The sequence below is a fragment of the Vidua macroura genome, chromosome 5 (assembly GCF_024509145.1).
Source record: "Vidua macroura isolate BioBank_ID:100142 chromosome 5, ASM2450914v1, whole genome shotgun sequence".
Classification (NCBI taxonomy): domain Eukaryota; kingdom Metazoa; phylum Chordata; class Aves; order Passeriformes; family Viduidae; genus Vidua; species Vidua macroura.
In genome coordinates this window covers 27,953,602-27,975,112 of record NC_071575.1, presented here as the reverse complement: position 1 = coordinate 27,975,112, position 21,511 = coordinate 27,953,602, and the positions used below count along the sequence as shown (strand labels likewise).

The following is a 21,511-nucleotide window of genomic DNA, read 5'->3' as shown; positions in this document are numbered from 1 at the left end:
CTGGGGACAGTCCGCCTGCCCGTGCTTCACCTCCTGGCGCAGGGCAGAGCCAGCTGCCCGCCTTCTGTCTCCCCCAGGCTGTGACAGCAGTGCCGAGCAGCCGCTTCCCCCAGCCCCGTTAAAGCCATCCTGCTGGGAAAGCCACGGGAATTGGGCAGAGCAACGGGGGCAGACTCGCACCTCCTCAAATGGCTGTGGTGGAAGCTGCGAACCACAAATCTGAAAGAGTCAGGGACACCGATCCAGTATATACTGGTATGTGTACATATATATATATAAATATATATATATATGTGTGTGTGTGTGTGTGTGTATGTATATATGTATGTACATATATGTACGTATGTGCTACAGAAGGATGTGAAACAGCGTTGGGCAGAACAAGCAGACTGAAAGATGGGGACACAAGCATGACCAAGGCATCTACAATCAGCCAACTTTTTGTAATTACCGTCCTCCTTATGCCACTACCAATGTCATTAAGTGTCATTAGGATTAACTTGGTTCCCTAGGTCTTTCTGATTAATTGAATTACCCAATTAAGCAGGCCACAATTAAAAGGAAGATACTGTCATAAAAGCCTTAATTGTCTTACTTTTTTCCTGTTGAGCAGTTCTGAGTGTTCAATACCCCATTAAGAAACCCATCATCCAGTTTCCTCAGCAGTGGGGGTTGGGTTATTTCTCTTTTTTTTTGGTAACATTAGCATCCATTTGCTGTGAGCTTCATTTCAGACAGCTCCAACACTGAGTGGGCATTTTGTTTCGCAAAGCCCATGCACAAGTTTACTTTCCAGAGCTATAGATCAGAGTAGGTGGTTTTTAGCAGATGGAGTTTTTCATAGAAGGTGACTGGTAAAGAAAAAAAGAAACAAACCCTGCACAATATTTTGTTAATGTGTAAAGAAAAACCAGATTCTGCAAATACTTGGCCACATGCTTTGCTTTAACTGTATAGACAGTGCCAATCTTCATTTTGGATGAATATATTTTTTGCATATTGGTGACGCTGAAGTGACAGCTAGTTTCTATCTTCATCTCCACACTAGTGCTGCTACAAATGTCAAGTGTCTGTCCCCCAGCAATCTAGGCAGGAAACAAATCCCAAATAAGAATTCCTTCATGACCCACACGAGCTATTTGTGGTGCAGAGCTGTTCCTGGTCCCCTCAGCAGTGCAGTCATACCAATATTGCCCCAGCATGAGGGAGGGGATGCAGTGGGAAGAGCAAGCAGTGACAGAGAGCAGGGGCTGCCAGTGCTGGCTCTGAGATGTGTGAAACATCATCATGCTCTGAGCTCCCAGCTTTGCTGAAAAAACCTGTGGGACAAGGGACCTGGTGGTACCAGAGCAATTGATATGGCTTTGGCCAGCAATCTGGGCCTGCTGAGGGCACACTTTGTTGGATACATGCAAAAAACAAAGACCACATTTTCTACTGTTTTATTATTTCACCAAAATTGAAATTATTTTGGCTGGAAGATAATATTACCCTTTTAGAAATAAAAACTCTACTTCAAAAGGAAATGAACACCTTTTCCCTCCAGCTAAGGGCTCTGGAAATTGTCATCAGGTCTTTGAACAGTCAGGAAAAATGTAAATGAAAGTGTGGTAGCTTTTATTTTTAAAATACAAGATGAACAAGCTGGGCCCTCTTTACACAGCAGGTTTTCTCCTTTACATATCACATCCCTCCTTAGAAAAAATGGATACTGCCTCTAAATCTTGAGGAGGAAAGAAGTTTAAAAATTGTTTAAGGTGGGACTGAAAAGGAATTTCCTTTATGGGTTATGAAAAACATGTAGTCATGGGGACTAAAAGCATTATTTCTTCAGAATTAATATATTTCAATCAGATGCTCCAGGTACTGAACATCTGGTGAATGCAGTCAGATCACAGCAGTACTAAAGTGGTCCTGGATCTCAGCTGGCCAGATGCTGCAGACACACTTGTTACAGCAGAAAGCAGCCAGTGCTAGCACTGCCAGGCTTTTGGACCTCGCTCAGGATAAGGCACAGGGAGATGCAGCAGCTGCATTTCAGGCTGAGAGGCTGCACGGCAGCAACAGCTCTGTGCCTGCAAGAAATACTGCAACCTCTGGGCCAAATGCAACCCGTACTGGGCTCCTGGCATGTCCTCCTGAGGCTGTTTTGGTGAATTGGATACAATTAATTTCTGTATCAAATGAATTGTTCATCACAGTCTTAACAAGCAATTTCAGAGACCCATAAGGCCACACTTTTCATTTAAGGAATGGCTTAGGAGAGCACAGAAACCTCAGACCAGTGTGGCCCTTTGTGTTCTGGTGGGAATTACCCTTGATGTGTGCCAAGGAAAGCAGGTGCTGCTTGTGCCAAACATCCATCTCCTATGGGGTACAGCCACTTCCAATCTCTGCATGTCCTTCTGGCAGCTCTCCTCAAGACTAAGAAAAAGGCTGCTGCAACCTTGTTCCCAATTAGTTAAAACTTGCTCTAGTCCCACTTTGAAACACAGGTTGCCAAAGGCTCAGAAGATTCCTGTCCTGTTTTTTACAGAGGTGCAGTGAGAGGAGGGAGCCACTGACCTGCTCCCAGGGAGCAACAGAGCGACCCCACCTCTGGGGCTGCCTTCCCCAGCACAGCTCCTCCTTCCTCTCCTTTGAAACCTCAGATGGGAAGCTGTACCGAGACCTGTGTATGGCTCCTGACTCTCTCCTGAAGTCTTATAAATGATACATTCATAAATCTGTACATTATAAATTAGGCTAATGGCCTCTCCCTGCAGGCTGCAACACTTGCCCAAATGAACACATATCTAAATACAGGAAGTGAAATTCAGTCTTAAAGAAGGAAACACAGGGCCCCATCATCACAGGGGTATACAGGTTAAAGGTAAAGCCCACAAAGGCTGGATCTCTGATGGGATTATGGAGCAGACAGGCTGTCAGCAAAAATCACCCCCCTTACAGGCCCCAGGAAGCTAGAGAAGGGAAGAGCATGCAGGAGCAGGGAGATGACTCAGACTGAGAGGGAGTCCTGGCTCCCTGCAGAGCTGGTTGTTAGCACTGCAAATCCACATCCAGAGAGAATTTCTCATCCACTAGGCAATTGTGGACAGGTGCTGCCAAGCTCCAGATGTTTCCCATTAGCTTTGGCTCAAGTGTGGGGTGGTTATAAATGGTCCAGGGCAGGAGAGAGGCTGTCTGTGGGGTATCTGGTGACTCGTTGGGGCACCCTCTGCTTTTACAGCTGTATGTACCATGGAGTTTTTACACCCCCCCCCCCCCCCCCCTCTGGTTGACAAATTTAATGTAGAAGAGAGTGAGTGGAGGCTGTGTGTGTTATTTGTATGTGTTTCCTTGTGTGATGAGAGTAAGGGATGGAGGAGTTCTTTGGGAAATTTACTGGCAAAGGCAGTGGCTTCTGAGTTGTATCTGACTTATGCCAATAAGACAAAAAGCAAAAATCTGTTTTTACATGAGCAGTAGCTGAATGGCTTTGTACCTGGTAATTCTGGGGTGCTCTTTGTTACCAATGCTGTCTAATTACACTGATGAATGACCAAGGTTTCTGTGCATGTGGGATTGCAGAGTGTGGTCAGCAGAACTGATGCCCTTGATGAAACAAGGAAGAAGGTAGTTTATCTGTAAATAATGCTGTCTTTCTGTCCCTCTAACAAAACAGGCCAGTATCAGCTCTACCTGTTCTGTTTCATGTGCTAACATGGATGACTGGGACAACAACAATGAATTCATTCAGCGACTGGACTTTTCCAGCTGTGGTGAAGAGAGTGAAGAAAGAAGCGTCAATGAGGAGGATTCCCTGAGCTTGAGCCCCCCAAGAAGCTCAGAGTTCCAGAAATGGCAAGAGAGCAGTCCTCTGCCAGCAACCCCTCAGAGAAAGCTTAGTGAGATTTTCCTGAGCAGAACAAAAGCTTGGATGAGTCCCACCCTGAAGTCTTCCCCATCTGTGAGCAAGAACTGGAGTAAACCTGAGACACCACTGCACATCACCTGGAAAAAGCTGCAGCTTTGTGACACCCCACACACTCCTAAGGTAATGGCAGGTCTGTAGCACCTCTGTAGGAGATAAATCCATCTCCCTTCAGTAAGCTTGTTGTTTGGGGGGAGCTTGGAGGTAGGCAGCTGCACTTGCTGCTCTGTTCAGCACATTTTTGGATGCTAATGGGTTTTGTTTTGAAACTTGGAATTGGTGTTATGGCTGAGATGCATACCTTGCCTGGCAAGACTGATCAGCTCCAATAAGCTTGTTGTCTGGTGCCACAGTGTTTCTTTTTGTGTGGAACAGTTGCTCAGTGAATCCGAGGAAAGCAGAGTTTTGTTCGTAGGGTAGCAAATCCCCTATGGAAAGGGTGGCAAACCAATGTGTGCTTGTAGAGGGAAGTAAGCCTCTCTTCTCCTGTGTCACTGTCCTGAAATGCAACTTAGCTACTGAGCCAGTTTCTTGGGAGAAGGATCCCAGCCCCTGTTTCATGAGTAACTTCTTGGAGAGAGTATAATTCAACTGCCTTTTGTCTCAAGTAAGCACAGGTGGAGATATGGCACCAGCTTCTCTGTTCCTAGATAATTTCTGGTGTGTGCATGGCTCCAAGCAGTCCAGACCTGCAGTGAAGCATAGCTGTTGGTCTTCTCTGAGTGTTCCTGCTCTACTGATAGATTGTTTGCTCCTTTGCTTAAGTGGTACACAGAAGATCAATGCTTTAATGCTTCTGAGCTAGGATTTGACTTCTGTCCTCCCCCAAAAACCTGATTGTGGTGAGAAGCATGTTCCTCTGGCCTTATATGATTCTGTGGCAATATTTATTGAGGAATGGCCTGCCACTCTCTAGGGGAAAGCAGTCTAAAGGGCATCACTCCAAAAATTTCCTGCAGTGACCATTTATAAGAAATATTCCCTAAATCTCGCCATAGGTGAGAAGTTGTCCTTGCTTTGGATGAAGTTAACTTTGTCCTAGTAACTGGTACTGCACTGTGATTTTGGGCTTAAGGACAGTGTTGCTAAATCATGGCTGGTGCTGAGTAGTGTTTACCCAAAGTCAAGGACTTTTCAGTTTCCCATGTTCTGCCAGGGAGCAGAAGCACTAGCAGCTGTGTGGTTCCATAGCCAGGACAGCTGCCAGGAACAAACCAGAGGAAAGTTCATTCTATAGAATGTCATGCACAACATATAAACAGAAGGAAATTAGCCAGGAGGGGCTGATTAGGGCTGGACATCAGTCAGCAGGTAGTGAGCAATTGTGAATCACTTGTCTGTCTTGGGTTTTATTTCTCTTTTCATAGCAATAATAATTATTATATTTTATTTTAATTATTAAATTGTTCTTTTCTCAACCTACAGGCTTTACCTGTTTTTCCCTATTTCTGCTCCCCATCACACTGAGGAAGGCATTGTAGTTGTGAGCAAAGGGTTCACAAGCAGAGGGCTTAGTTGCTGGCTGGGGTTAAACCACAAGAGAGGTGTATAAAAATCTTTTCCAGCCCAGATGGGCTGCAGGTAGTGAAGGCTGCTTTCAGGGTGTGCATTGTGTAGATAAAATGTTAGCTGGATCATTCAAAACATGCTGCTTGTAGCTTGTCATGTTGTAGCCCATAAGCAGCAATTGCATGAAATCAACAATTTCTTTTCCTTTCTCTCCTGGGATAAATGTCTTGTTTTTCAAGCATGCTGCAAAAGGTGGGCTCCAAAGGGCCTAAATCTGCTTGTAGATTAGGGAGCATTGGCCTTAGAGCATTTGAAAGTGATAGAAAGGATGAGCGCGCAGAGCCCTGTCTAAAACTGTAGACAGAGCACCAGATGTGAGTGGAGATGTGGCTCCAGGATCATAATAGTGAGATCACTGTGGGATTGAAAAGATATAAGAGCACCTTAACCTTCAACAGGGAGACTTCTGTGTTCTTAAAGGGCTTTTAACTAGAAGAAACCACTATGCTAAATAATCCTTTAGACCTTATACCACTCTCTTGAATCTGAAAAATGTCAAAACCAAACATATTTTTTAAAAGCTGATGGTTACTGAGGGAAGTAACTACTCAAATCAGATTAGATTTGTCTTCAGCTCAAAACTGGTGTCTGTGCTTTTCATGGCCCAAGTTTTTGGACAAGTGAGTGAAACACAGTGGCCTGTTTTCTGTGGCAAGGTTAACTGTAGAAGATCCAGAGGTTCTTTCTGAACTTAAATTTCTGAAACTGTTTTTTATTCATGAGGAGAAATGGGTTCATTTTGCTTTGCTAGTAGCCATATAAAAAATATTTCTAGCAACTTCCGCTATCCTAATGCTGCTTAGCACTGGGAAATCTGGGTGGTGTTCTAGCTCATCTCCTGACAGACCTGTCCTGACTGAACTGATGCAATGGTCCATGCCTGGCAGAACTAGGCCTTTCATGTTAATACAACATATGATGCATTTCCTACCTCTCTGTAGGAGGGAAAGGGGAGCAGCTGGTTCCTCTTGAGGACTGTGCCAAAATGGCACTGCAGGCCTCACCCCAGTGAGCAGGGAATAGAATATGAAAGGGCTTAACAAAGAATGGAATGCTTTGTGGAAAATGAAAACTGTGGGGACTAAACTAGGGACACAGGGATTTAATGATTCAGCTATGCCAAGGAAGGGAGCTGTGTTCTCCTTGATTTACAGGAGAACAAGAATTTTATTCTGAAATGGCAACAAAAAAAAGTCGTGATTTATTTGCCACTTATTTTTTCTTCTCTCAATACAGAGCTTGTTATCGAAGACAGCTTTTCCTTCCTCTGCAACAAAGGTCCCAGCCAAAGGCCTCCGACATCTGAGACTCACTCCTCGTGCTGACTCTGATGACTCTTCCCAAGCTTCCCTTGTCAACATTAATCCCTTTACACCAGAGTCCTATCGACAAATGCTCTTTCATCCTAATGGCAAACGGAAGGCTGGAGGAGAGCTGTAAGTGAGCTACTCTTAAGCAGCAGACTGAAATCAGACTGTTGGAAGGAGATAAGTAATGGAGATGTTCAATATCTGGACTTATTTGCTAACAGTGAATCATCTTCTGTAGTATTCATTGGTGTACAGTAAATGTTAGCAGATGTATAAAGGTGACAGAAATAGAAATAAAAATCAATTGTTGCCTCTGTTCAGAAAGATGAGTGGGGGATCAACAGCTCTCTTTAGTGCTATGGCTGCAGCTTCACCAGTAACAAGGAGGCCAGCAGAATGATGCCTTTGGACAATGCCACCCTGTCCTGTGGGCAGTACTAAAATTGCTTTGTGGTGACCTCCTAAATGGAAACAAAGAATTCCTAACATGGGACTGCAGTCTTTAAGACCTCAATTAAAAACTTGATAATCAACTCTATAAAGTACATTATTAGGCTGTGAAGCAAGGTTTGGAGGTTCCTTTGAAAGATGTTTTCATTTCAAACCCAGCTGGATTGCTGCACTGAAATGATACACCAGACTTTCCTAATCTTCTGTTGTAGGAATGATCCTCATACAGGAAGCCGGATAAAACAGGAGCAACCTACAAAGGTGAGTGTCTGTACATTTCCCTCCCACAGAGTCAATAAGATGTTTGTAAACGCTTGATGTTTGATGGATTTTTTTCTGTTTTTGAGTATAAACCATAGCCTCGTGCCAGAGGATGAATACCTAGGACAGAAAAGGTCCAAGCTGAATGTTTTTTTTAACATTTGTTTGATATGACAAACGTGGAAAAAGTGGATTTGTTCTTTGTAACTGCAATAGCCGGGCTAATGGAAGGATAACGGTACCCTCTAGCCGAGGAGACTGGGATTGCAGGCAAATTGTCTCCATGGAAAAACTACACCTGCAGAGCAAATCTGCTACCAGGTAACATCCAGGGCTGCCACAATTATTGTTTTACCTTGAAGAAAGCCTCAAGTAACTTGTGAATTACTGAACTATTATTCTGCTTGAGTGCTAATGAGACTGAGTATGTAATATAGGTATAAAATGGTGAACTAGGAGGTATTTTTACTGCCAAGCTTCTTTAACTAGTGCAAAATATAGCTGCCTTATGAAACGCAACCTATTGGGAAGGGCTGCTGTTTCATGTGAGCCACATTTTCCTGGCTGTGAGGACCAACTCTTACCTCCTCCTCTGTACCATAAACTACAGCAATCACAGCAGTGGTTTGTGAAAACCTGTAAGGGATGGAGAAAAATCACTTAGTCCGCTCCTGTTGTTCCCTTCATGCTCCAGTGCTTATCTTTTCTTTACTTATTTTCCCTGCCAGTAGGTATCACTCTCCCAGCAGTACCAGCAGTTCCTAGATCCCTAGTGGCCATTATTGTAGCAATAATTATGTTTCAACAGTTCTGCCAGCTTTCAACTCTTTGTGAAAAAGTGTCTCTGGGTGAGATATCAGTGGGAATACAAACAAATACACTGAGACCAGCTAATCTGCCATTAGCCAACAGCTGGTGCTTCAAACCTGCAGAGCCTGAGCTGATACAGAATGGCCTTGGCTTCAGGCAACCTCAGCTGCCCGGGTAAACACACACAGCTGGGGTCACACGAAGCCAACACACCAAGCTTCTCTCCTGAGCTCCGAATGGGCAATAGATCTAAGGTTTTCTCGAGTCCTGTTTTTAGGCCAGTACTTTGTTGCTTGCTGTTCATCCCTGAGTGACTCTATCAGCTGTGGGTCTTGGAACTGGTCTGGGTTGTCAGGAGAAGGGATGTGATGGCAGTAACCCAAGGAGGCTTAGGCATATGCAGCCAACTAGACTAAATTTCTCCTTAACTACAATTTCTACCTCTATGGCTTACAAGTCTTGATTATATGAAACCGACCCAACAGCCTTGCAACTTGGCCAAACCAGAGAAGGGGGCTTTAAAGTGGTCAGAAAAAAACACAAGTGAAAGGCAACTTTAAGAACTGAAACTGCTGTTTCAAGAACTGGCCACGCACCTGCACATATGCCTGGATGAACACCCAGAATGGGAGAGGGAGCAATGTGGGTACTCAGTGACAGCAAGTGTTACACACCTCTAGAATAACGACAGCTATTAAGTCTTTCAACTCCTATTTGTCTTTGCTATTTTTGTGACTTTGCAGAGATATACTCTGAAAGCCAGCAATATGGTTTCCCGCTACAAGAAGGAGTTCCTGGAGCTAGAAAAAATTGGTGTGGGGGAATTTGGCTCTGTCTACAAGTGCATCAAACGCCTTGATGGATGTGTTTATGCCATCAAACGCTCCAAAAGGCCTCTGGCAGGATCCTCAGATGAGTGAGTGTGCTTGCTGGAAACTGCCAGTTGAAATGATGGGCATATTCTTGAGAGGTGTGATGGGAAGGAGAGAGCATGGATCTAAAAGTATCTGATGGATGGCATGAGCAAAAATTGGCTACTGCTGTACTTCCAAGTAACAGCTGGGAGTGTGGGGGAAGAGACCACTATACAGCATTGGATATAAATGTCTAGGGAAAGAAGTAGTCACATGCACTGGAAAGTGAGAGGATGGAATACCTGAACACCTTGGGTCCATCCAGACAGTTTCTTTACAATAACTGTCAGGAAGTTTTTGACAGACCTACTGCTGTCCCTGCCTTGTAGTGCTCGGCCAGCACTACTCTTATCTGTATTGAGCAGCTTGTGGTGTCCTGCATGCTAAAGCAAAGTCTTTGAAGCTGCTGCCTTTGCCTCTTTAACAAAAAACTTGCTTAGCAATTATTTTCTTTAACAGCTGCTCAGAGCATTTTCGCAAGGGCAGGTGTTGCCCTAACAGCTGTGGGAGCCAGTCTTTCTGTCAAAACCTGAGAGAAAGGGGGAACAGAGGGGCTCAGGACTTTCAGGCTGCAAAGCAGGGCTCCTCTCCTGTGCTAAGCAGCCTCTGGCAGCCTGTCACCTCAGCTTTTTCCATGTGTGCTTCCCTAGGCAGCTGGCACTACGAGAGGTTTATGCTCACGCTGTCCTGGGGCACCACCCCCACGTTGTGCGCTACTACTCGGCCTGGGCAGAGGACGATCACATGATTATCCAGAATGAACACTGCAATGGTAAGAGCTGGACAGTGTTCAAGGCTGAGATCCCAGCATGGGCAAAGTTGCCTTCTTTTGTACTTAAATGTGGGTGTTTTGGCTTACAAGAAAGCAAACTGCCCTGGGAATGCATTTCTGTGGAGAATCCAGTAAGAGTGCATAATATTTAGATGAAGCTCTGAGTGGTGCTAATGTTTTAGAAGCAGTGAATACCCTTGTATTTCTGGGATTTGAAAACTGTTTCTCTCTTTTGGCTAGCCTGGAAAAGCATTCCCCATTCTGATGCTTAGGGTTGTGCTGGGACTATCGAGGTGGCACCCGATATGAGGGACTCAAGAGCTGCTGACTTAAGGGCCAAGTATCTTGGCAAAACCTCCTCTTAATGGAGGTGGATGGTGACTGGTTGAGATGAAGGCACCTTGCATCCTTTACTAGAAGAAAGGGGTTTACAGCTGCAGAGGAATGGAGCAACAGATGAGGCAAAGTATAAATGGGGTGCTGCAGGCAGGGTGGTAAACTCGTACTGGCGTTTGCTCCTGGCAATACCATTGCTTGAGAGAAATTGGAAAAGATACCTTTAGCTACTAGAGCTGCTGAAGGCAAATATGTAATGTTCATCTTTTGCCTGCACCTGTAGTCTTGGGGCTCAATGAAGAGTGGTGACAGCTGTTTGGAGTACTGCTTCCAAATCCGGCGGAGGCAACCACAAAATGTGGTGGTCATTGCTGCAGCATTGATGTATTGCTTGTGTTCTGGTGGCTGAACATCTGGGGCCAAAAGAGAGGTGGTAAAAAGTAAGCTGATGGAGACAGAGGCTATGGTGTCTTCTAGCTCTGAAATATCCAAATGTCTCGATGCAGACCCACAAAACTTTATTGAATGTTAATGCTTTTCAGTCAAAAATCTGCTAGTGGGAACTCAATTTCCTTGTTCTGCCATTCTTATACCTGCTTTCTTCATCTAAGCACAGCAGAAGCCAATTTTTCTGTTGTTCACTAGCAGCAGCACCAGCATCATTAACAGGTCAGCTCTCCTGGCAGGATATAGAGCTGTAGGCTGAAGGTAGAACTGCAGTTGGTCTTCCTTGTTGAGCAGCAGGCTGGTGGGCATTCCAGGGCAGTGGGAAGGCTGAAGACAAATGGTGATGTCCAAGTTTGCTCACTAGAGCACACAGAGCTGCTGTGGTTAGGGTTTGTCACTAGCAAGCCTCCAAGTGTTCTGGGCAGCTAATCTGTTTCAAACATGCTGTTCCATAAAACCTCTATCAGGTCTCAGACTGACTGTGTTCCCCTAGGTGGGAGTCTCCAAGATGCGCTGCTGGAAAATGCAAAGCTTGGGCAGTATTTCCCAGAAGCAGAGCTGAAGGAAATATTGCTGCAAGTCTCCATGGGACTAAAATACATCCACAACTCTGGCCTTGTGCACCTGGATATCAAACCTAGTAAGTATAGTACCCTCCTCCTTTGTGGAGGGTTTTCCTAGTGAACCCTCAGGGGTAGGACCTGTAATAAATCCTTCTGAGTGGACTGACTGTAGTGCTTCAAAGAAAAGAGGACCTTGCCCTTGTCTTGTGCATGGTGTTTTGTTTTTTTTTTATTTTTATTTTGATTTGTGCCACTACTGCTTCTCTAAAATTGAGCCTTCTCTGATAGTTGGCAGCATTTTACTCCTGTCTCATGACCTTTGTAATCCCAGCTCATGGGAATCACCTTGATACCGAGGGAGCAAGTAGGGCTGCTAGGGAAGATGGGGACTTCCTCATTTACTGCTGTCTTGTTGCACAACACTTGGCTTTTTTGTGTTTACCCACCTTGATGGGATTGAGTTCCTGCAAAAATAGTAACGAGGTTTCCTCTCTGCAGCTCAGGATGGTCACCTCCAGGGTAATGCTTCCCCTCTGTCATATAGTTAATGTTCTTAGAGGGGAACTCCTTTTTCCTGCTGAAATGATGCTTCTTCCTCAGAGGGCAGAGGGAGGGGAAAGCTGATTTCACTAGGATATTTTATGCACAAGATACAACTCTCTTATGCTAGCTGTGTGGCTGAATGTGAGCTGGGCAGAAAGCTGACTACAGGGTGGGAAGCATGTGCATCATTTCTCTGGCCGCAAAGCTTAACTACTTTGACAGGTGGGATTTTGACAAAGTTGTTAGGCTGCTGCAGCCTGACTACTGGTATCATCTTATTGCTAAACTTCTCTGTCTTGCAGGTAATATCTTCATCTGTCACAAGCTGGCAGTTTCAGGCCCTGCTGGGCAGGAGGAGAGTGACAGTGAAGATGAATTCTCTCCTGGTGTGGTGTATAAGATTGGTAGGTTTTAGCCTACTTTATAGCTGGCCTAAGATTAGGGCTGCCCATTACTGCCTGAGGCTGCTGTGCCCTATGGCTGAAGAGGCTTGCATACAGAACTGATAGGATAGTCATGAGTGCTCCAATTACTCACCAGAATTAATTCCTCTAAGAAGACAAGTCACAGAAAATTCATGTGCTTGTTTCCAAGTGCAGATTCCTGAGTTAGTTGCTCTCTTGCTCAGTATTTCTTTGTTGGTGCCTATAGAATGCAGGCTTTCATTGGAGAGTGACTTCAGTTTACTTCATTACATTTCAGTTGCTTGTTCTTTGTCTCAGGTGACCTTGGACATGTGACATCAATAACAAACCCTCAGGTGGAGGAAGGAGACAGACGCTTTTTGGCCAATGAGGTTTTGCAAGAGGTACAACTGCTAGAGCAGGGCAGTGGGGAGAGGAAGTGGGGAGAGATCAGCTGTAGATCAGTCATTAGTCTAACTTGTTCCTCACCTTATCTACTCTTTCTTCTGTCTGGTCTGGCTGTGAAATCTGTGAAATTATCGCTTTATCATTAACAATAGTGGTGTGGGTCTTAACATGTAAATGCTTACTTAATATGTAAATACTTCCTAAGTAGCTATCATTGGATTATTGCAACTATTCCCCTTGAGGGGTCAGTGAGACAAAACATTTATCAGTTGTAAGACATTTGATTTGCATATCCAGCTGAGATGAAACTATTGGGCATGATTATTAGAAGAATATATTTACCCAGACAGATGCCTTGTAAAACAAACACTGAACAAGTAGTGGAGAGAGGTGGGAGGCACAACACACCTCTTAAACTGACTGCAGTTTTGTCACTCTGGCCAACAAATGGAAAGGGAATCAGAATTGAACAACCAGCTTGGATGTGTTATTCAGTTCAGGTATTTAAGGGACAGTATCTGTGAATTAGGAACTGTTGGGCCAATGTATCAGATGCAGTCTTCAGTTTCAGTTGGGCATGGCTAGCTTACTGCCTTGTGACGGAGGCTGGAGGTACACAAGTATAGGCCATCCTCTGGAGTTACTGCAGTGATCCCAACGTGGCCTGCAAGGTCCTCATGGCTGGCTGAGAGCCAATGTGCTGTTGGTTAGTGGTACTGCCTGCTGCCAATGTTTTCATCCTCAAGAGGAGAAAACAGCTCACTGGGGTGGTGAAGGCAGTGCCATATGCACACACTTGCTTGGCTGTTTCCTTTTGAGCTCATACCCCAACTCATCTTTGCTTAGTGTAGCAAGATGTTCCTTTCTAACACCTTTCCCTTCTCTCTGCAGCAATACTGCTACTTGCCCAAGGCAGACATCTTTGCCCTGGCACTCACGGTGGCTCTGGCAGCTGGGACAGCACCGCTGCCTCACAATGGGGTCCTGTGGCACCACATCCGCAAAGGCAACCTCCCACCCATCCCCCAGAAGCTTCCCCACCGTTTTCTTGAGCTCCTTACGGTGAGGAAGTAGTCTTGACAGGATGGTGGCTTTTGCAGCTGGCATGTGACGGGAATGGTAAGCTCTGAACTCCTTTGCCTTCTAGCTCATGATCCATCCTGACCCAGCACAAAGACCTTCTGCCACGGCTCTCACCAAACACCCTGTTCTCCGTCCTTCGTGTGGAAAAGCTGTGCAGCTCCAGGAGCAGCTAAATATGGAGAAATGCAAGACTGCCATGCTGGAAAGGTAGGGCTGGCTTGGGCATGGAGGGGAGAAGGCATGGGCATGACCATGCTGGTCACCAGCTTTGAATGGAGGGTGGTAGTGCTGGGAGAATGCATGTGCAGAAATCCCCAGCCAGTTCCTGTGCCTGGAGCTGGGGGGATGATGGGGATGTAACACAGGGACTTGCAGTGCCCAGGCAGCAGCTGTGCTTCAGCTCTGGCTGAAGAGCTGGCTAAGTTACAATAGCAAACTCATGCACTTCCTGCAGCCACTGGTGATGCAAAATGCTGATACAACCTGCAGCCAGTGGGCAGATGAGGAATTGATAATGCACTTGAGATAGTGCTAAGCATAGAAGGAAGAGAAATATCAGGTGGTGGCAGATACCCTTTTTTCCCCTTGTTGCCTCTCACTGCTGTTGGCAGTAGTGTTTGGGTTACTGGGATCTAAGAACTGCCCACAGCCTCTCTAAGTGCAGTATTCAGCTGAGGAGTAGGTTTTCTGTGTAGACAGAAGAGTGAATGCTCTGAAAGAACAGCAAGTACCAGAAAGGGAAGAAAAGCAATGGAAAAGAAGCATCTGCCTTTATTTAGGTATTATATATGTATGAGATGACATTAAGTTTCAGCATTCACAACTGTCTGAAACAATGGGAGAAAAACTGTGCCAGGTGTCCTTATAATGGTGCCAGTGTATTGCTGACCTGATACATAGTTTTCTTCTGGTAAATCTTCAGAACTCCTACCATTTTAAACAGAAACTCTATAGACAGCTACAGTAATCTTCATGTTACCCTCTGGGCTGAGAAGTTGCCCCCTTCCAGCAGTGCTGGAGTATTACAGTAACCCTCTTGTGCAAGATTGTTCATCGTTTGCTTCTGTAGCTGATGGGGATTCATGCATGACATGGTTTTCTTCCTTTCCTCTTCCTTCCGTCTCCCCCTGCAGGGAACTTAAAGCAGCTCGCCTTGCCCAGACCCTCATGAAGGACCAAGCCTTAGGAAGTGCCAAGTTACAAGAGTCTGAAACCTCTTCTAAGCAGAAGAGCAAGCGTCTGGTGGGAGGGAAGAGCTGTCGCTCGTTTAGCTTTACTCTGGGTTTCTGAATTTGTGTTATCCAAAGACTGCTGAATGGCCCCGTGAAAGCAGAGGGTCTGCACAGACCAATGCCCCATATTCTCTCCCTGTCTTTTTTTTTTTTTTTTTTTTTTTTGTTTTGTTCCCCTGTTAGTTATGATGAGATGTTGGCTGAGAAAAGAATGACTGGCTTTCAAGTGTTGGATAATGGTATTTAAGGATGTCCTCAGTCTTTTACCTGCTTAATTTATTGTGTAATTGGCCTTGCTATAGACTCAGTGTAACTCTGCCATGACAAAAGAATGACATTTTCATTCTCACTTCCCTCTTTCTTTAGTTGGGCCCTGTTATTGGCGATTTTGTGGTCTTAAACACTTGGGCTGACTGTATCTTTAGAGGGATGATAATGGCTGTACAGGCAGACAGCATCTACAGCTGGCCCCTTCTAGGAGCCAGTTTTAGCTACACATCAGGAGCCAGGCTGGTTACACAGCTGTCCTGGGGGGCTCAGGATGCCGCTGGAGTGGTGTTTAACTGAGGGGGGACACAGAGTAATAGGAAATACTTCGAGTTAAGGAGTGGGAGTTGAAGAAAAACATTTTTTCACATTTCAGCAACAGAAGTTTTCTAACTGGGTGTGCTCTAACAGACTCGTTAGTCCCTGATGCCCGACTCATTTTCTGTCAGTCGGGGAGGACTCCTTGTTTATGTGGGGGAGACAACTGCAGTGTGTTGGTGTTGGGTCTGTCTGTACCCATTTCCCCTCCAGTATCTTGCACGTGGTGCAGCTGCCTGCCTGTGAACTGCAGCCTTTCAGCAAAGATGAGGGCAATGAGAAAGGGCTTTTTCAGCTTTTTGGAGTTGCCCGTGTTAACGGTGATATGTATTTCGTATTTGAAATCTCATACACCCTTCCCCCTCCCCCCGCTAAATGTAACTTTGGGGGTCCTTGTCGCTTGTTTGTGTTGTTGGACAGAGCACTGCCCTGTTACGACGGAGAGCGCTTGCTCACTCGCTTATTTCCAGGTTTTACTGGTTGCTTTTATGATGTTGCACGTGCTGGCTTTTAACTGTTAGATCCTATCGTTTCGTGCGAATAAAAGTTTTATCATTTTTTAAACCGATGACGGAGTGATGGAGTTCTGTTGGCTATTTTTGTCCCTCCGCGAGCTCTGTGACCCCCGTGGGCTCGGGGCTCGGGCTACGCGGGGTGCAGGCGGGGCCCGGGCGCGTTTCCGCCCGGAACCTCCGCCCGGCCCTTTCCTCTTCCGGCCGGCCGCGGGCGCAGCGCGGCGGCGGGAGAGGTGCGGAGGGCGCGGGGTCGGGGGCCGGGCAGGGCCGGGGCTCCGTGGGGCGCCGCTTCAGCCCTGCTTTTCCCTCCGCAGGCTCGGCGGCAGCATGTGGCGGCGACCGGCGTGGCAGGTAGGGCCGTGCGGGGCTGCGGCGGCCCGGGGCGCGCTCGGGCTGCGGCCGCGGCGGAGCGCGGGCCCGGGTGCCCTCGGGGCGGGGGGGGAGCAGCAGCTCCAGCCCCTCTGCCCCGCCGAGAGGCTGGAGCGACTCTGCGGACGCGGAACTGCGCTCGGCGCTGCCCCGGGAAGGGGAGGGGCGGACAGAGCCCAGCGCCCCCAGCCCTCGCCTGGCCGTGCCCGCTGGGCCGGGGCCTCGGCGCTGGGTCTGTTCTTCGGGAGAAAGAGTGTGAGCTCTGGAACCACCTGTTCTAGGAAATTAGCCTCTTAGCCTTTTTTTCCAATTCCTGCACATGGACCTCTAGCAGAAGCGTTTCTGGGCTTTCACCCCCCCCGCTCCGCTCTTCTAGGATGGAACATTTGCTAGAATAATGGCAGTTCCTGTACACCTTTCTCACTTGCAGTACTAAGAATTTTGTGCCCTAGATTTGCCTTGGTAACAAAGGTGTTAGTGCATCCATTGCTCATTCCAGTGGATGGATGTACTTTTTAGGCACACCTGGTTAATCTCTGAAACGAAGCAGAACTTTCAGACCTGTTTGTTTTCAAATACTAAAGCTCAAACACCCAAACTCCCACTCTATGAGCCTCCTACCCTCTTATTTACATATTACAGAAAAACAGTAGTTACTGCATGTCCAAAAAATAACTGCTGGAGGTGTACCTTTGGGCCACACCTCTTTCTAGGCAACTCTTTAACCTTGAATTAACCAGGTGCTCTTTAAGTAATCTTACTAACTTCATTTGGCTGAACAGATTTCTTTCCTCAGGTCCCCCATTAGTTACCTGGAAAAGAACATACTTGCAGAACCTCTGCAAGTGTTCAGAAAATAAAGTGTAAAGGCTTGTGAATGCTGTTCATTGTTTGTGTCTTGGAAACTCACATTTCTCTGTTCCTTCAGGTGCTACGCCAGTTTGTAAGACATGACTCTGATACGGTTAACTCATTGGTACTTGAAAGATGTAAGTACCTCCTGAGATGCAATTTAGTTGTTACTCATTGTGTTTATCTAAGTTTTGGAACATCTGAAATAGGACAGGAGAGAAGCAGGTAGGAATGGTAGCTCCTCATTGTAGCACCTAAGTGTTGTTTCAAGCACACATAGTCTTGAGTGGCTTCCTGTCTGGTCTCTGTCAGGTGAAGCAGCACTTTGGGGGGAAAAGAAGCAAGCTCTGACAAGGACTATCACTCTATAGGGCAGGTAGACGTGCTTTATCTGTGGCAGTGGCTTGGGTCTGCTGTTGGCATGGTTTCTAACATCTGCCTTTAGGTGCCTTGTGTGCTTGTTTCTCAGACTTCTGGGTCCCTGGGGCACTTGTGTGTATGCTGCTGCCCCAGCAGGATTTGCTCCAGGTGTACTTCAGCCTTCACTATTCACTTGACATGCTCATGGTGCACAAGGGATACTTCCCTGACCTCTTCCAGTTCTCCTTGAACATGGAGAAGGATAGACTGTGTCTGCCTAGGCTTGGTAATGGTGCAAAAACTGACTCTCTCATTCAGAGGATGGAGAATAGTAATGCAACTTTGTTTCAAAGGTACTGCTGTGCACTGTGTTTTAGCATTATGAAACAAATAGAAATCAAGATAAGTGCAGATTAGTCTCAAGTGATACATGCATGTATACATGGATGTACACATGGATGCGAAAGAGATGGAACAGAAAGAACAAAGAACCTTTGGCTCTTAAAATCAGTTAGTTCACAGTGATAATGACAGTACAGACAGAGTCAGAGCAGCAGTCAGAGTCTGCTGGGGCCTGAAAAAGCCAAATGTCCCAAGAGCTTAAAAAGTGCTCAGGAGAAAGGCCCTTGAGAAAAGCTGCTGATGATGGCTTGCCATGCTTAGAAGCATCATAATTCACCTGTGTGTTTGGTCTCTTGTTTCAGCCATGAATCGTGTTCAGCTGCTTGGTCGGGTTGGACAGGACCCTATCATGAGGCAAGTGGAAGGAAAAAATCCTGTTACCATATTTTCCCTTGCAACCAATGAGATGTGGCGGACAGGAGATAGTGAAGTGGGCCAGGGAGGTGAGTCTGCACAAGCAACGTGTCCCAGGTCACGGCTGCATGGCCAGCAGCAGCACACTTGCAAATCTCTGGGGTGCAGGAAGATTCCTTTGAGGTCAGCAGGGATGCTGGTGTGTTTGTGTGTCTCTTATTGATCCCCAGCAGCAAATACTGAAGAGAGATCTGCTGTTGACCTTCCTCAGGAGGAAAGGAGAGTGTGTTGAGTGGGCAGTTTGTTACTGGTGGGGTTTGTCGGAGGCATGGCAGGTTCCATACTCTTACTTGTATTTCAGGATGAGAAAAATAAATAAAAGATAATTTTCTCATTGATTCTGTCAATTCATGAAACTCATCAGTTTGCATCTGCAGATATCTCATTCTCTAGATTTTATTCAGTGTAGAGTGTCTGAGGGGAAAAAAATTAATAGCATGAGCACTGCCTTATAGAAAAAGCAATGTCTTGGTTTGAACTGGGCTTCTGCACAAGAATTTGTTAGGACATGGATGGGTGGAACATTTAGTTCTGCAGTTAAGTGGGAGATCACTTATTTGAGAATACCAATGTATGGAAACTAATTTCTGAATCTTGTATCACAAAGAGGATTTGGCATCCAGCTCTGTTACTTCTGTGTACCTTAGGTGATATCAGTCAGAAGACAACATGGCACAGGATCTCTGTCTTCAGACCAGGCCTCAGGGATGTCACCTATCAGTATGTGAGGAAGGGGTAAGTGAATAACAAATGTGGCTGAGGATTTAATGCCTTAATAATGGATTACTGTAATAATGATGGTGACCAGGAACTGTAGTAAGATACAGGTGCCATAAAACAAGTTAGCAGAGGAGCTACAAGCAACTAATACAAAAGCCTGTGTACTTTGAATCAGATTCTGAATTCAGCCTTTCATTAGGAAGTGTAGTGATAAGACAGAGTCATGGGCTCTAAGTGAAAGAGGGGAAATTTAGGTTGGATATATGGATGTAAACCTTGCTGTCAAGGTAGTGAGGCCTTGGCACAGGTTGCCCAGAGAAGCTGTGGATGCCCCATCCCTGGAAGTGTTCAAAGTTAGGCTGGATGGGCTTTGAGCAGCCTGATCTAGTGGGTGGTATTCCTGCCCATGGCCAGGGGTTTGGAGCATATGGTCTTAAGGATCCCATTTTAATCCAAACCATTCTATTATTACAGAGTGGAAAACAGCAGCACAGTTCTCTGACCAAAATAAAATTCTTGGTTTTTTTCAGCTCTCGAATCTTTGTTGAAGGGAAGATAGATTATGGTGAATATACAGATAAAAACAATGTGAGGCGACAGGCCACAACCATTATAGCAGGTAAGGAGCAAAGCACCAAGGTGCCCCTTGCCCTTTTAAAATGAAAAGAGGGTGGAGGACCTCTGAAATGAAGCTTGGTTAGTCTTCATCCTCACTGTCCACACTCAGGGATTTTGAGACAATGGCTAGTGTGTACCAGAAGATTTCCTCTGGCACTGCTTGTGAACACACAGAAAATGAGAGTATCCAGTTGCAAACTGGTGGTGTCATTTGCTTACCCCACAGACTGGATAAGGAGTAGACTTGTGCCTTGGGTTGACACAACAAAGAAAACTAGGAAACACAACTTTTTCCTTGAGCCTTTAAATAGCCTGAGCATCCTGCAGCATCTTTATTGTAGATAGAGCTGCTCCTGTGTTGCTTTTGAGTAAGGGATAAATTAATTGGGTAGTAGAGCAAACATTTCTGTTACACAAGTATGTCTAAAAAACTAGGACAGAGGAGAAGGAAGGGGGGAAAAAAAAAGGAAGAACAGTCATATTCCTGGATGTTTCTGCAGCCTCTTTAAAAGCTAGCAGTGCTATAAGGGAGAAGCAATTCTCTTTTGAAATTAGTATTCTCCTAATGGTTTCTTGTTCAAGAGGCCCAGTCTCAAGATGCTTCAGAAATTCTTTAAGCTTGATGAAGTAGGAGCTTCCCATAGTCCTGCAGGCTGTTGGCATGGTATATAGTGTATATAGTGCAGAGTGAACATGACAAAAGAAAAGGGAAATAAGCTGTAACTGATGGAGATTGTAGTCAAATAATTAAACCATTATTTTAACATGTTTTTAGTGTCTTTCACTGTTCAGCGGCTTTTTATCAGCTTTAGCACAATTGTTTCATAGTACATATGGCCACCTTGAATTGTCTGCTGTCAGGGGAGATAGAGCAGGAACCTTGTATTGGACACTGTTTTGTTTTATCAACTATTACTCTGTTCCAAAATCCACATCTTAGCAACTTACTTTAACACAAATACTTGGGTTTCATGGTGTGAAGGCTTCCAACAAGGCAAAACAATGCTCAAGATTAATTTTTTAAATTTCTTTTCAGATAATGTGATTTTTCTGAGTGATGGCTCGGTGAGAGAAAAGGTGTAATGTCCTTCGTGCTTGGATCCAGGCCATTTCATTCCTTTGGTTTTTCAGTGCTTCATAATTCTGTAGTCAAATATATATCTGCTGTAGTTTCTTTAAGAAATAAATAAAATGTTTGTTACCTAGAGGGTACTTGTGTGTGTTTTGTTCTCCCATGTGCTTTCTCTCTATTATGATCTTTTGGATTACTTTCTTTTTTTCCTTCTTAAAAGAAGTACCCCAGGCAGCTGTATCAATTCTTGAGCTGATGAATCTATACATGGAGTCACTCTTTGCATCTTCAGCCATTTTCAAACCTTCTGGCCTTGTCTGCCTTAATCTCTCTCCTGTCTTGTGGGGACTGCCAGCCTGATCCCCTCTCAGTTTTGACATCCCTCCTCTGTTCTATAGGTGTCATTCCCTGTTTTTCCTTCTCTAAGCCTGTTGGACAGTGAGATTAAAGCAGAACCATTGGCTTTGACTAGTGCTCAGCTGGAGATTTCTGTCACAGACACAGAGAAGGCCTCCTGTGTATTGCATCTGCCTCCCTGCTGATCCTAGGTATTGTCTTTCTCCAAACTCTGTTTAAGTCTTGTTTGTTG

General features: G+C 45.5%; 1 protein-coding gene and 1 long non-coding RNA gene across 6 annotated transcripts; one reads left to right on the top strand and one right to left on the bottom strand.

Moving 5' to 3' along the window:
• Window positions 1-3,415: 3,415 nt before the first annotated feature.
• Window positions 3,416-21,057, top strand: WEE2 (WEE2 oocyte meiosis inhibiting kinase). Of its 3 annotated transcripts, XM_053979051.1 has the most exons (16): window positions 3,508-4,036; window positions 6,719-6,918; window positions 7,455-7,503; window positions 9,057-9,229; window positions 9,878-9,999; window positions 11,276-11,422; window positions 12,191-12,292; window positions 12,611-12,696; window positions 13,592-13,762; window positions 13,848-13,990; window positions 16,430-16,466; window positions 17,413-17,473; window positions 18,401-18,541; window positions 19,160-19,247; window positions 19,763-19,851; window positions 20,887-21,057. In XM_053979051.1, exons 1-16 carry the CDS (start codon window positions 3,704-3,706, stop codon window positions 20,931-20,933), a joined length of 1,989 nt encoding a protein of 662 aa, XP_053835026.1. In that variant the 5' UTR covers window positions 3,508-3,703; the 3' UTR covers window positions 20,934-21,057. The 3 variants fall into 3 exon arrangements, with proteins under 3 accessions (XP_053835027.1, XP_053835028.1, XP_053835026.1); XM_053979053.1 differs by lacking the exons at window positions 19,763-19,851; window positions 20,887-21,057 and having other exon boundaries at window positions 3,428-4,036; window positions 18,401-18,452; window positions 19,160-19,248; XM_053979052.1 differs by lacking the exons at window positions 16,430-16,466; window positions 17,413-17,473; window positions 18,401-18,541; ... (1 more) ...; window positions 19,763-19,851; window positions 20,887-21,057 and adding an exon at window positions 14,917-16,163 and having other exon boundaries at window positions 3,416-4,036.
• LOC128808193 (uncharacterized) lies at window positions 7,578-13,618 on the bottom strand. Of its 3 annotated transcripts, none has more exons than XR_008437391.1 (4): window positions 13,527-13,618; window positions 12,426-12,605; window positions 10,557-10,748; window positions 7,578-8,139 (listed from the first exon to the last, which is right to left on the bottom strand). It is a non-coding gene; the product is annotated as an uncharacterized LOC128808193 (long non-coding RNA). The 3 variants fall into 3 exon arrangements; XR_008437390.1 differs by lacking the exon at window positions 13,527-13,618 and adding an exon at window positions 12,782-12,825 and having other exon boundaries at window positions 12,426-12,643; XR_008437392.1 differs by lacking the exon at window positions 13,527-13,618 and adding an exon at window positions 12,782-12,825 and having other exon boundaries at window positions 12,426-12,615.
• Window positions 21,058-21,511: the final 454 nt, after the last annotated feature.

Excerpts from the sequence above, each read along its gene's own strand:
- WEE2 (XM_053979051.1), top strand. The coding sequence starts at position 3,704 with ATGGATGACTGGGACAACAACAATGAATTCATTCAGCGACTGGACTTT. Across the intron at positions 13,991-16,429 it reads AAGACTGCCATGCTGGAAAG|GCTCGGCGGCAGCATGTGGC; the intron begins GTAGGGCTGGCT and ends TTCCCTCCGCAG. Across the intron at positions 19,248-19,762 it reads TATCAGTATGTGAGGAAGGG|CTCTCGAATCTTTGTTGAAG; the intron begins GTAAGTGAATAA and ends GGTTTTTTTCAG.